General features: G+C 40.7%; 1 protein-coding gene across 4 annotated transcripts in view; it reads left to right on the top strand.

The window, feature by feature from the left end:
* The window catches only part of pip5k1ca (phosphatidylinositol-4-phosphate 5-kinase, type I, gamma a), a 48,108-nt gene that overhangs the window by 18,478 nt on the left and 14,540 nt on the right, over nucleotides 1-15,090 (top strand). For all 4 annotated transcript variants that reach the window (XM_030432779.1, XM_030432777.1, XM_030432776.1 and 1 more), the window contains exons 2-11: nucleotides 2,466-2,497; nucleotides 3,338-3,424; nucleotides 3,806-3,936; nucleotides 4,086-4,203; nucleotides 6,511-6,663; nucleotides 9,327-9,626; nucleotides 10,405-10,613; nucleotides 11,386-11,469; nucleotides 11,688-11,736; nucleotides 14,267-14,351. In XM_030432779.1, coding sequence (XP_030288639.1) covers nucleotides 2,466-2,497; nucleotides 3,338-3,424; nucleotides 3,806-3,936; nucleotides 4,086-4,203; nucleotides 6,511-6,663; nucleotides 9,327-9,626; nucleotides 10,405-10,613; nucleotides 11,386-11,469; nucleotides 11,688-11,736; nucleotides 14,267-14,351 — 1,248 coding nt within the window. The remainder of the gene's footprint in view (nucleotides 1-2,465; nucleotides 2,498-3,337; nucleotides 3,425-3,805; nucleotides 3,937-4,085; nucleotides 4,204-6,510; nucleotides 6,664-9,326; nucleotides 9,627-10,404; nucleotides 10,614-11,385; nucleotides 11,470-11,687; nucleotides 11,737-14,266; nucleotides 14,352-15,090) is intronic.

Here is a 15,090-nt window from a genome sequence, read left to right as displayed (position 1 = left end):
GAGGTCTTGGTTTTGTGCGTACTCGCTCACCTGAATAGCTCATTGGGACACTTGATAGAACAGGACCAGCATTTATGTCATCACTGAGCTTTTCCTGCCTTGACAAGCCAAAGTTTCTGCAATCACAAAGGTGTATTGTGGCTGAAGGAAAATATTTTTTTCTAGCAAAATTGACATAATTATACTAATGTTAATAGTGGTACAAGTTGGTTATTACCGCAGTCAGAGGCAGCAGAAACACACAAAGAAAGACAATTGAGCGCTAATTCATTGTTCGTACTGGAGTTGCAACAATCAGTTGATCAAAAGAAAATAACTGTTCTGTTAATTGATTGTTTCTGTCTTTTAAATTTCAAACATGTCCCTTTGCTGCTTTTGTAATAGTAATTTAGAAAATTGTGATTACCATTTTTCACAATTCTTTGACAGTGCGAACGTGATTAGCAGATTAATCAACATTGAAAGTAATTGTTAGTTGCAGCCCTAGTTCTTACAACCTTGTGCCCAACTGATAGGAGAACTGTTAGTAAATGCTCAAAACGAAGACCACTGGTGACATTTCTTTGCATGAAATTATGAAAATATTTTGATATGTAGTACATTTAAAATATATGAATATATAATATTCAGAGTATATGAAATTAGGTTTTAATAATGAAAAAGTCTGCACACTGTAGCTCCCTTCAGAGCAAATATATTAGCACATCCACTCAAATCCTGCATGTGGGCTCACTCTGTGGAGCAATTACAAGCAGAACAATTGTAATTTTACATAATCAAATTATGCACAGGTGTGAATGATAAAAGTAATTAACGGCTGAATTTCATTTAGTTGTAGTTTCAGTGTGAACAGAAGTCAGACTGTGTTGTTGCTAGTATGAACATGTCTGCAGTTTCTCTATGACTTCCACCATCTGAGCAGCTATGTTTGATATGAGTGCTGATGATTATGATTAACAGAGAGGGAATCAATCAGCCTCACTCTTCAGCTGTCTGAAGTGCCGTCTCATCACCTCTCACTATCTTTCCACTCTTTGATTTGCTCATGTTGTGTTCTCTGTTTCCTGCCCTCTTCGGTCTCTCTTCATTATTATGCTGAATGTTATACATCTATAATTATGCATCCATTTCAGGCCTTCCTGGCGAAAACAGGCCTCTGCCTGCCTACATCCTGTTATTAGAGTAAAAATGGATACAACATGGAGTAGCAGGACTGCTGTACTATTTTGTACGATATGTAATGTGGGCTCTTTGTATCTTGGGGAAGCAAAGTACAACATAGATAATATTAGCATTGTAAAGCTTGTAAAGGAGGGTGAGCGTGTACTCCCACTCCAATAAACTCAAAGGAAATTTAAGTTTAGCAGAGCTTTTATTTTCATGTTAGTTTAAATGTGAAACAAAAGGGTCATGAGACCAACTTGAGTCAAAGAGTGTCTGAGCTTTTTCCAGTCAAGATTCAAACGTGTTTATGTTTTTGGCCAGGTCGTGTTGGCCGGGTTTACTCTACAAGGTATTTCAGCAAGTCAAAACAAGATGAGACTGTAGATGAGTCTGTACTTTGTTTCAGTGGTTGTTTGTGCCTAGGGCTTAAAATCATCCTGCTAACATGCTCCCAAGGACAATGTCAACATGCTGACGTTTAGCTTGTATTTTATTCGCTATGTATACGATCTAAGTTTAGTACGTTGGCTTGCTAACACTAATCTAGTGTAATAAACACTTAACACAAACTGGGGATAATGATTAATCTGCAGATTATTATTTTTATGATGAGCCATGTGTCCATAACCCAACGATTTACATTCAAGCTGGAAGCAACAAATGTTTGACATATTTGCATGAAAATCACTGAAAGGATGGACAGATTATCAGAGTTAGCAGGTGGCATCAGTCCAGTAGCTAATGATACATTCCATGCAAAACCACAAAAGCACAAATGTTACGTGATGCTAGAGGAAAAGTTGGGGAGTCAACAAAGTCATCAGACAGAACCATTCATTCACTGAGTACCATGAATGTTTGGACGAAAGTTTGTGGCAATCCATCAAATAAATGTGAAATATTTCAGTCTGGACCAAAGTTGTGAACTGACAGACCGACCCTGCCTTTGCTAGATTCGTGCCGCAAGCATGGCTGAAAATGCATTTATCACACACACACAAACAAACCCACACACACACACACGTACACACACACACACACACACACACACACACACATGCGTGAGTACATGGGGCTTTACAAAGGACTTGGTGCCCTTGTAGCTGACAGTACTAGTTCCTGCAGTTGCTCTAGCTGACAGGCCCCTACTTGTGTTTGACACTGTTATTACATAATGTTGGACTGCTATGTCCGCCCTTTGGAATTCATCATTGTCACGGAGAGCACTAATGATGCTGAGTAATGGAGTCTCTCATCTCAGTGCGACTAACATCTCTGCCTGTCCTCTTTTTCTCTGTCAGATGCTGCTGCTAAGAAAGCCTTCATCACAGAGGTGAGCTTCCATCTGTCCCTGTGATCATCTGCTCCGTTTAGTTCATGTTTGATCCTTCATATCAATAGCTTAAAGTTCTTTGGTTTTAGCCAGACGCTACTGAAACCACTACAAAGGTTTGATCTGAGGATGTTGGGCAATTATTATTTGGCTTGATTAATATTTGGGTCAGGAAATATTTGCTTGTCCTCTCTTGATGCTTGAAAACTACAGACTACTAGAAAGCGCACTCAACACATTATTTCAAAATCACTTTAGTATTCTTTGTCTTTGCTCGACAACTTGGCTCACATTTTGTTAATCCTCCTAATTTGGTACTAAATCCCATCCATCTGGCACTGCAGCTACTGGGCTGTACTTCCAAGCAGACAGTTGCAAATATTGCACAATTTGTTTAATTTGAGTCCACTGAGGACATTTAATTCTCTTTGAATGCCAACTTTAACCAAAAAGTTCAGTGAAAATTACTTATATCAGCCCGAGAAATATTTAAGTTGGTTGTCCAGCTTCAGATTTAAAATCTCCATCTGCACCTTCGACCATTAAAACAGTTCCTGAATTAGTTTTAATAAAAATCTGAGCTATCAGACCTCATGCTGTGCACAGTGAGAGTTCCAGTGATTAAAGATCCTAAGGACAGATGAACCAAACTTCACATTTTACTTTCAAAGTGAACACCTTGTCTGCTCATGTCATCAAAGCTTGAAATCTGCACACATTTATTAATACTGTGGCACTCCACCGTCTTCCGTATTTAAAAAAATCAATGTATATAAACAGGTATCAACCCTCCTGTTGCCTGTAATACCCTAAAGTGCCTCTCCCTCTTTTTCTCGTCAGATGCCCTCATCCTCAGGCCAGCCGGGTCAGGGAAAGAAGATCGGCCACAGAGGGGTGGATGCATCAGGGGAAACTACTTACAAGAAGGTACTGTAGGCAGCACATGAAGTGTCTTATGGTTCTAAACATGTCTAAACATGTTGGATGTTAAATTCCAATGATTTTTTATGTAACACTTCATAATAACCAACATTAATAAATGGTTGACTTTAGCTAATTAAACTTTAGCTAATTGGTATTTCACATCAGCTACAACTTTTAAGATAAACAAATGCTGCTGAAATTGTTTATATATCATTTCTTTGTTTGTCGATAGTGAAATAATAAACCAAATCTTAATTAACAAGAAAGGTAACATTTATTAATGATGGTCCCTTATCCTGACTCGGAGTCTGTTCATTGACAGTGGGGGTTAAAGAACGGACAAGTATTTCTCTCACCGTATCTCCCTCACCCCTCTCACCGCAGACCACATCCTCAGCCTTGAAAGGTGCCATCCAGCTGGGCATCGGTTACACGGTGGGCAACCTGAGCTCCAAGCCGGAGAGAGATGTGTTGATGCAGGATTTCTACGTGGTGGAGAGCATCTTTTTCCCCAGGTCTCTGCTGCAACCACACAAACCAATGCACATGTGGTTGAAATCATATTAATGTGCTCATTGGTATTGATTCTTCCTAACCTACCTGTTGAAAATATTTGATAACCGTCTTCTCATCTCATGTTCTCTGATGTTTTTCTCTCTTTTAGTGAAGGCAGCAACCTCACTCCGGCCCACCACTTCCCAGACTTCCGCTTTAAAACATATGCTCCTGTGGCCTTCCGCTACTTCAGAGAACTCTTTGGCATCAGGCCGGATGACTACCTGGTAAGATTTGACTCACTCATAGCTGTATAATCTGTGGCCCAAAATTAAATTGAGGGATTTGAGTGACATAGTACAAAATGAAAGAAGCTGTAATGGATGTAGAAGAAAGGGGGGCAAGACTAGAACGGATGATAGAACACACAGATTGACGAAAGAAAGATGTCAAGATAGAAAGTAAATAATATTTATTGCTAAATGACGAGAACGTTGGATGAGAAGTGGAGAGCTGAGATGGTAAGAATGAGGATGAGAGGCAATGCAACAGCACAAGAGAAGAAGGAGAGAGGATGGTTGAAGAGAGGGAAGGAAGGTCTGCAGCTTGTCACCCTTCATCAGCCTGGAGGACCTGGAGGCTGCATGATTCACCGCTCTGCCCTGAGCAGTCCAGCAGAATATACATACACTGCTTAGTCAGTGTTTCTGTCTGTGCCATGTGCACACAGCTTTAATGCATCGGCACTCCGACCACGTGTAAACACCACATCTCTACTCAGCCAGCCTGTGGTCGCTCATCACCATATGTCCACACATGAGTCATCTGGGGACTTGCATGTAATCAAATGACTTATTTTAAGGGTTTTTGGTACGACTGTGTTTATTAGGAAATAGAGTCTCACAACCAGAAACTTAAGATCAATATAAACTAACTTGTTCAGGGTTTAGCAGCTTGTTCTAGCATTAGAAATACACTACCTGAAGGGGACAGGGTGCTCTAATTCAGTCTGACTGGCCTAGCTGAATAATGTCCTGAATTAGAGGGGCAGTGCTCTCCACCTGATTCTAAATCTAGACCGCTTGTGGAGGAAGAACATTTTAAAGTAATCACACTGCAATCATAGTATCAGAGTAAGTCCACCCTTAGAGGAGCTTAGTTTCCACAGAGGTCTTGGCACTTTATACTTGCACAGGTGTGTTTATTTATTTATTCATTTGTTTGTTTGGTTGTATCACAAATTAGCTGGTAGACTTTGGAGCAGAAAACACAATGTCTTTTAAGATTACTACAAAACCAGGCATGACTGTCACATAATTACAACAAACAAGAGACAAATCTGAAATTACAGTATTCACACATTAAATACATGTATATACTGTGTGTAGATAATCTACATAATTAACTTCATCTCATAGTATTTATTAATTCTTTGGCCCTCTCCCAGCGGATACTGTGAGCGGGTTTAGGCCGGTGATTCCAATCTTAACTGAGCTCTGCATTTGCATGTGTTGCATGTGAAACCATGCAGCACTCATGAGGGCATACAAGCAGAAAGCATTTTGATAGAATGTTTTCATGTTGATGAATTTGAGAATACATTTCTGATTGTTTGTTTTGTCTGTGAAGGTCAAACTAAAGTCACAAATGCCCCTTTGCCATGCCAGTCCAAGAGAAAGAAAATCATTAAATCGTCACAGTAGAACTGGTGACTTTAATATTCATTTGGCTTTTGTTTGAGCACACAGCGAAAATCATTGTGTTGTGTTAGATTTTACAAACACAAAGATAAAATAAATAAAATTTTGGTGCAAACAGATGACAATTTCATAGTAAATGTAATCAACCCTTACATTTCCTAACACAACTCTGTCACCTCTAAGGCTGTTTCATCTATAACAGACTTTCGTGTGTGTTGAATTAGCCTTCTTAGTGTGAAAATAACATATTTTTACGTGGCACTGTTTGCATGTTACCATTTGCAGTCAGCCATGCCATTAGCCCCTAATTCAGGCCAACCCCGTTCAGCTGTGTTTTTATGTGGAAAACAGGTATGAAATTAGATGTAAGGCTACTCTGAGAGGGATGTTTTAAAAGTGAGCCATTAGCAGAGGGTATGTGGGGGCAGCTTCACCTTTTTTTAAAATGTCCGTCATTACCTGCTTTTAAGCAGCCGAGAGGGAGGGAGAGAATGGGCTGAGCTCGTCATCACACCAGCAGAAGTCTGATGCGTGTGTTAACAAAGCTAGAATTTCAAAGCAGTTTTTGTTTGACGTCTAAATGAGTCTAATCTATTTGTTACTGTACGTGTTCTCTCTCTCTTTCTTGTTTCACCCACAATTTTTATCTTTTTCTTCAAGGTCAGGGTTATACACCTACATTTGATTATGTTTATCAAACCTTAACTTTATCTGGACTGAGGTAATCAGAAAATGCCTTATATAGGTGTCCTGCAGCTAAGGATAATGTAGTGTAATGTAGGGTAATCCACAAGATCAGATCGGCTTAAAACTGTCAATTCGTTTTTCTATGTTTTAATCAATATTTCTTTGTTCTTGTGTGTGTCTGTGTTTGTTTTCCATGCGGACCTGCAGTACTCGCTATGTAATGAGCCTCTGATCGAGCTGTCCAATCCCGGAGCGAGTGGCTCCGTCTTCTACCTTACAAAGGACGACGAGTTCATCATCAAGACTGTGATGCACAAGGAGGCTGAATTCTTACAGAAGCTACTGCCTGGATACTACATGGTAAGTGTAATGGGAAATCAAAAAGCTGCTTCTGCATTTCAACCAGTGAGCTTTAACAGTTGCTTTCATGTCTGTAGTTTTCCCCCTTTTTCCCTTCATGGTAGACATCAAACATGCAGGATATAGCATGCTGAGTGAATATTACTCAGGCTTACAAATATACGAGCTTGATACTATCGGGGATATGCACACACAGATTCATACACACTGCACAAAAGGTGGTGAAGCACCACTCATGCTTTCATTCATTGCACACTCCCTGCTGGTCTTATTTTGAGTCATATTTTTAGATCTCAGGTTTATGTAAGACCCTGGAAATCTCTCCTCCGAGCGTGACGTCCCTTTTGTATTAAAGCAGACATAACAGCGCTATGATCTCCGACTGAAACCCCCGGCCATGCGGTTTCATAAGACACTGGCCAGTGTGTTTCAGCAGCACCCCCCCTCACCCCTCTCCACAGTCTGCAGGCTCATTCTGAATGAACTCAACCAGCAACAGCTCCATGTATGTCCATGCTGCCATTCCAGCCTCGTTAAGGTTCACGGCCCCGCAGCCTTGTGTTTATTCATGTGCCGACAGCCATGGCTGAAGACCACTGCAAGAATTTATTTAATCATTCAGGGACGTTCAAGTCTCAGCACATATCCTGTGACCTTTTCCATCATTTTGGTTGTGCTCTGGGGCATTTTTGTAGGTATAATTGGACTAAGGTGAGAAAGCCAGGAAAAAGGTTTAATATAGGTACAGTAATTCAGGCTCCTATAGTAGCCTGGGGCTAGGGCAGGTGAATTGAGGACAGAGAAGAACAAATAGACAAATCAAACCTGTGCCAGGAAAAACACAAGGTAAAACAACAGAAAACATAAGGTAGACGGATACAATGTTACAGAATTACAGAAACATCAACTTAAAGAACAAAAAATAAACAGAAATACTGTACACGTAATAGCAAAATGTATCTGTATTCGTAGCGAGCATAACAGGCAACATGCAGGCAGTCATTGGTGGAGCTGCTGATGTCTTCCACACTGGCTGGCGGTTGCGGACTGGCTGAGGAGTCTGGCTCTGGGCAGCCTACAGATCACAGTGATATAATACCGACTCCACTGCTGCCACCGCTCTCCCTGCTGCGTATCCGCTCCTTCTATTATAGTCCACCCTCTCTCACGTTTTACTGTCTTATCACTCTCCCTGCTGCTGTGACACTCTCAGTGTAATTTGGTTTCCTTTATCATTCGCTCTGCCCCGTGCTTTAATCCACTCTTTCTCCTTCTGCCTGTCTTTCATGCTCATATTTGCTCTCCGTCGCTCTGCTCTCCCTCACGTGTCTGTGTTGTTGGCTCATCACTGCTCTGCCCTCTTAACATTGACAGAGGGGTCGTGTGTGGCTGAGGGCAGAGGATGCTCTTTCTCTCTCTCTCTCTCTCTCTCTCTCTCTGTGCACTGCCTTTCTTTCATTTTTCTGCTTTTTTTGACCAGTTTTTCTCATCTGAAGGTCATTCACAGAAAGCACAGGGCCTTTTAGCCACACTTCCACATTCATCCTACATGTCTACTCTTTCTGTTTCGCTTTCTTTCTTCTCTAGAAGTAATTTCCTCCCTCGAATGCAGTGTATTATCACTATGCGGACCGTGGCTCACTCTATCTTTTTTACTTTTCCCCTCTCATTTCTCTAATGGGACTGAGCTGGCCCTGGTCCCAAGGTCAAAGCAGGTTTTCAACTGCGCACCGGGCTCGGACTAACCTCATTTGTTTGGATTGACCACTGAGATATTCAGCACAGATTTGTGATTGAGGGGAGAGTCTTGTATTGAGTACAAAGCAAAAGCATTTTTAAAAAAAAATAGGGCAAAGTACTTGTGCTGTTTATTAATCGAGATTGTTTTGTTATGAGTTGTTGAGTTTGGAGAAAGTAACCATAGAGATGTCTGCCATTCCCTGAATATAACTGAACTCGATGGCCCTTAGCTTGTGGCGCTAGTCCATGAGTAGAGGCATGCTTTTTCTCCAGGGCGAAAGAGTTGGCAGATGTAAATGTAATGATTATCTTTAGTAATCAGGTCATTAAATATTATGTTCAAGAGAAGACACACAATCGCTGCAGTAAAAATCTTCAGCTCACACTAAAAACAAACTCGATGGATAAATTGCACTCAGGTAAGAGGAAAAATATGTATTTTTGATTTTGGGGTGAAATGTTCCTTTGAGTTATTGCATCTGGATAACAGAGAATTGTATATAAATAAGGTGCCTTCTCAAATAATGTTTTATCTTTGTATTAGTTATTTCAGGTGTATTTTCTTCTCACAAGGTGTCGTTGTAAAATGAAAAATGATTCTGTGTTGTTACCTCGTGTTCCTAGGTGTGTTTGTATTTTCCTGTCAATCTTTAGACACCAAAACTTGAGCATTTTCCTGTGTGTTATGTTCATCTTGTTCTGGGCATTTTCAAAGATTCAGTCCTGTTAAATGTGATTATATATCTTGTGGTGACCGACCCAACTTTTCCCCTCACAAATCTTGATTAAGCTCTTCAGATCTGTTCCCTTTAGTGTTAAGACCTACCTCAACATCCTGTCAAAGCACAGCAGCAGAAAGCAGTTTAAAAGACCTTCAAAGATGATTCTTACTTTCCTTTTTTTTTTTTCTCTCTCTCTTACAGAACTTGAATCAGAACCCTCGCACTTTGCTGCCCAAGTTTTTCGGCCTCTACTGTGTCCAGTCGGGTGGGAAGAACATCCGCGTGGTGGTGATGAACAACGTGCTTCCCCGTGTGGTTCGCATGCACCTCAAATACGACCTGAAGGGCTCCACCTACAAGAGGCGAGCGTCCAAGAAGGAAAGAGAGAAGGCCAGGCCCACTTTCAAAGACCTGGACTTCATGCAAGACCTCCAGGATGGACTGATGCTAGACCAGGACACTTACAACGCGCTGGTCAAGACTCTACAGAGAGACTGCCTGGTGAGTTAAACGGAGGGAGAGGATACATTACAGACGGACAGACAGACAAGGAAGATGGCAGGACGGAGGGAGAACCAGCTTAGGGGGAGACGACGAGTGTGGTTTACTGATTCTGAAGGAGGATCCACATAACACCTTGATCTGGAGTCTCCAGAGACATCCTCAAAAGAGTGAGGCCGTAATGGTTAGAGGGAGGGATTAGAGGTATGATGAGAATAAGGATCAAGTTATGCCATAATGCAGCGTCTCGGGGGAGGAAGGAGTAGGGAGGCAGTAAAAAAGTAGAAAGAGGTAGAGTAGAAAGTCCACAAAAGGAAGGATAAGAGCTGGAAAACCCAGGAATCTTACCATGCCCTGATTAATAATAGAGCATCATGGATGGAGGGAAGCAGGAGTGAGGAAGGCAGAGAAAGAAAAAGCTATTTATGAGAGTGTTTCCCAGGATCCTTCTCTGTAAATCAGAGCTTTGTTACGAGCAAGAGGTTTAACAAGGTGTCTGGTCTGGTAGCAGGCCTGCCCCTCTCTTGTAAATCACCACCACACATTTACTTTTATAGTGCATGTGCTCAAGAGGGAGCACTGTATATCTGCACACACTGGCTATCCTATACATTGTTTATTAATGTATGCATGCTAGTGCATCACTGGATATAACTCATTGTCTTCTGTATAGCATTAAAGAAAAACTGTAGATAAAAAGCTTTCACTCTGATTTGTGAGTCACGTTTTTGTCAATCACTGCACGCTTTCATCTGTCTTTATGTGCCCTGGTGCTCAGGTGCTGGAAAGCTTCAAGATCATGGACTACAGTCTACTGCTCGGGGTTCACAACATGGACCAGGCGGAGAGGGAGAGGCAGATGGAGGGCTCCCAGGGCGGCAGTGATGAGAAGAGGCCCGTGGCCCAGCAGAAGGCCCTGTACTCCACAGCCATGGAGTCAATCCAGGGAGGAGCCGCCTGCGGAGGGTCTATCGACACTGACGACACGTGAGTTAAACCAGAGAGACAAGAAGCTGTTGGCAAAGGAGCTGGGTGATAAATGTGACTGCTGGCACTGGACTGTAATAAAAAAAAGGGTGTGCATGTCTCTGATTTCCACTTGATGAGCACCTATTCCATATTAATGCTAATAAATAAAGTGGAATATAACAATATATATTGACATCAATATACTTTATAAAAACTCACCAGCTCTTCAGCTTTTCTCAAAAAAAGTATCTTCACAGTGCTTCAACTGACAGTTCAAATGATTTTAGTGCTTAAATTTAAACTGCACATCAGACACAATATTTCATATGTTAAGTATTTTATAGACGTTTTAACCTGTTTACATTCTCATCAAACGTTGTAGCAGAACATGCCTTTAGAAGAAATGACGAAAAGCTTATAAAACAAGGCTTGAGGAGAGATTTAAAAGGTCACACTGAAGCAGGTTGCTCCACTTTCAAGTGATCCTGAGGGCAAACGTGGGATTTACCCATCAAAGTGGTGTCAGCAGTGTCGTGCCAGGAGATCTCAGGCTTTACTGAAGTTCAGTGTGGATTAAAAGGTTGGCAGGTCGGCTAGAGGCCAAAAAACTGCCAGCTATGAAATTAAGACAGTTAACATTTTCGCCGTGGCTGGAGTGAAGGAAGTTGCTTTAGTCAGAATTTAGTCCGAAAAGTTGCTTTAGTCAGAAAGTCAGAATTGAATCACAAAGAGTCTAGGAATAAATACAATTTCATTCTCTTCATACATTTCATTTTGCTTTTCATTTTAGGATGGGCGGTATCCCGGCTGTGAACGGAAAAGGAGAGAGACTTCTTCTCTACATTGGAATCATCGACATCCTGCAGTCCTACAGGTGATCATTACACTTGGTCACCACTCTTCCATTATTAGCTTCATCTTACAGTGAGTCACAGGCTGGAGATGGAAGGCAAATAATTATAGAATACCTACTGTTTACCCATGCACTGAAACAACTTAATAAGTTCAGACAGCACATTCAAGATTATGACCCTAATGTATAAACATATCTAAGGTCACTGTGTTGATTTGTGCTTCTCTTTGTTTCTGTAGGCTCATCAAGAAACTGGAGCACACATGGAAGGCTCTGGTTCACGACGGGGTGAGTTTTTAATAGCTTTTTTTATATAGAGACAGAGCCTGTCAGATGCAAAGACATAACATATACACACACGCAACACATATAAGGACTCAACACATCTATCAGCACAACACATTGACTCTTTTGTAATCAGGTAACAAAAATATAGAACTGTAACTGTCTTAACTTGCTCCTTCTTATTCTGTATTATAACATTATCCAGAGACGAGACGGGTTGTATTTACATAAAGTCTCTTAGGAGAGTACACAAAAGAACAACAGCTACATTTAGTGAGTACCAGACCTCATAAACAGTAGCCTCAAGCTTTTTCTTGTTTTCCATGAGGACTTTTATTAGCTTCACGTTTGGCAGAACAATCTGTTTTGCTATGTTTATTTTCTGTCGGCTTGTCTTCTTACCTTATCTGTTTATTTCGCTCTCTTTCAACCCGCACAGCTAATACTATGACTAAAACTGTGTAATATCCTCCTGGCCCAGTAGTTCTGCACTCATAGTGATTTACAAAGTTACTGAGGAAGTGGAAGCACATGTTTATTTAGACACATCAATTATTGTGGGTGTGTTTGTTTATTAAAGCAGATTAGAAATCGGTTTTAAGCAGGGATATGGATTACTCGAAGGTGAACTGTATGCCAATCAATAGCCCCAGTTGTCTATTATTGAGGTTTTATTTTTTAAACTATCTATTTAGTCCATTTTCATTCTCATTTTGTCTTTCACTGTCACAAAGATTAGCCGTTACTGAGTTTTACTCACTTCGCAGTAAATCGCCTTTATAAACAGAAGGCCTTTAATCGGGCGTGAGAAACAGAGAGAGAGACACAGAGTATCTGATGGTACATTTTCTTTACTATTGTATTTGAATTACAAGTGGGCACACTGTATGCCACTTTGGTTTCTAAAATGTCATGACCACATACATTTCCACTATATCTAATAAACAAATAGGACCTGAGTCATGGCGATTAGCAGCTCTTGCTGGCCTACACAACATATAGTGTTGTTTAAAGTGAGCTGTCAGGTCTGATTTCACTGCTTAAAGGTCACAGTCTGTGTTGCATTAATGCAGCCAGAGCTTGCAAAGCATTTCCAAATTCCCAATGGTAAGCCAAAGGATGATAGAAAAATCATATCCAACACATACTAGAACTACATTTTACATAAGAATTAGCTGAATTATTATTTTGTTCAGACAATACACTGCTTACTTTTGGAATACGAAAGCTTACAGATAACTTGTTACTCTGTTAAAAATATAATAGGTAATGTTACTATTTTAATTACATCATCAAAGTAATGCATCTTATTACATTTGTTGACTTTTTATGCCTCTGTGCCGGCGACAGCCTTGGCCGGAGGCATTATGTCTGTCTGTCCCATTCTTGTGTATGTGATATCTCAAGAGCACTGTGAGGGAATTTCTTCAAATTTGACACAAACATCCAATTTGACTCAAGGATGAACTGAGTAGATTTTGGTGGTCAAAGGTCACTGTGACCCCACAAAACACATTTTGGGCTAATACTCAACAATTAATGTGATAATGTGTTACGCATAAATTACACAAATGTCTAATAGAAGAAATTGATGAAGTTGAATACAAAAGGTCAATAGTCAACTTCACTGTGATGTCATACTGATCAGCAAGCAAATGTTTTAAACTTGGCAAAAAGCTTAATAAAACCTAAATATGTAGCCTATTTTGATGTGCACAGAAAACATGTAGAGCTGAATTACTTTTAACACACTTAAACTTGATCTAATAACAAATCAAATCAAAGTGAGCAATGCACACTGATGTTATTGTTAGATCAGAGGCAAGTGTAATTTAATAACACATTTTTTCTCAGTAACTGGATCCAATTATAATGGCTAGTTACTAGATACTCCCCAAGACACGAAGCAGCTTGCACCCCTTCATGTGCTCCAGGGTTTGCATTTTACATCGTCGACAGATTTTTCTCCGTCCTGTGAATAATCTCTCTCCTTACTCATTCCACTCTCCCACTCTGAAACACACTCATATGCAAGACATGTGTGGGAGAGTAAGCAACCCTGTAACAGCGTTGTGTGCGTCACTGTTGCTGATGATAACATACACTCCTTCGCTCTCACTGTGTTACACACAGTTGGCTCAGTTGGGTGGATGCCTTCAAAGATGTTACTCATAGAGAAGTCCGGTGATGCAGACACAAAAATGCCTAATAATAACCGAGCTGCTTTTCCTCCACTTCCTCAGTCTCCTCCATCCCTCTGTCAGTAAACACCAAACACCAAGTGTCATCTGTCAGTCTGCTGCAACATAAATAATGAAGAGACGCGTCTGTAGCCTTGTCCGACTGTGTTTCCGTCTGTCACTGGTTTTGTTTTTTTGTATGTGTTGTCCTGTCTGGTGGTTTGACCTAGAGAAAAAAGAATTACTGAAATGGGGACCTAGGTAGACTAATATATTAATCCACTGTAAGTGCAGGATTGATCATTTTATTCATGCACTGTTTGTCTCATTAATCTCTCCGGTCTCTCCCTCAGGACACTGTATCAGTCCACCGGCCGGGCTTCTACGCTGACAGGTTCTTCAAATTCATGAGCAGCACGGTTTTCAAGAAGAGCTCCTGTGAGTTCAGTTCAGACACTGCCTTACATAGTCAGACAGGGCTGTGTTGGAGGAGCCACAGACACAAATGTCAGATGCCAGGCTTTTGTCTCTTTTGCTGCCGAGCCTTGACAGGAAAATCAGATGCAGCTGCGAACAGCCTTATTAGGTGCTGCTTCGTGTCATGTGAGAGTTTAACATCAATTTGATCCTTTTTGATCCCTCTCCAAAGATTCTCACACAGAGAGTAACAATTATCAGAAATGGGGCAGGCCGACAAAACGATTTGAAACCTTAAGTTTCCCCCCAAAAAAAGGTTATTTTGACAGCATTATATACTCTTTAAAGGTCACATATTGTACACAGTAAATTTTCCATGTCTTTTTTTCATCATAAATCAGCTCCAGCTGCCATCTAACTATTAAGTCAAATATAAGAGTCAAGATGCCGATTCTAAAGAGAAGTGCACACAGCTCGATAAAAAATGTGACTTTGAACGAGCAGTCAGGCCTTCTGTAAAGTTATGATATTACAACGCTGCCTGCTCAGGCCTGTGAGAGCTGACCAATCAGAACAGACTGAGCTTTCTGGGGGGGTGGGGGCTTAAAGACACAGGCACTTAAACAGACTGTTCAGAGGGTGAATAGAAGTGTAGCAGTAATTGACAGTATGAGAAAAATATATGTGTTTATTGAACATTACAGTATGTAAATATTTTCTAGTAGACACCCCAAATTGATATATGAACCTAAAATTGGCA

The sequence above is a fragment of the Sparus aurata genome, chromosome 11 (assembly GCF_900880675.1).
Source record: "Sparus aurata chromosome 11, fSpaAur1.1, whole genome shotgun sequence".
NCBI classification, from domain to species: domain Eukaryota; kingdom Metazoa; phylum Chordata; class Actinopteri; order Spariformes; family Sparidae; genus Sparus; species Sparus aurata.
The sequence above is the reverse complement of the archived record's forward strand: the minus strand, read 5'-3'. Positions and strand labels throughout refer to the sequence as shown.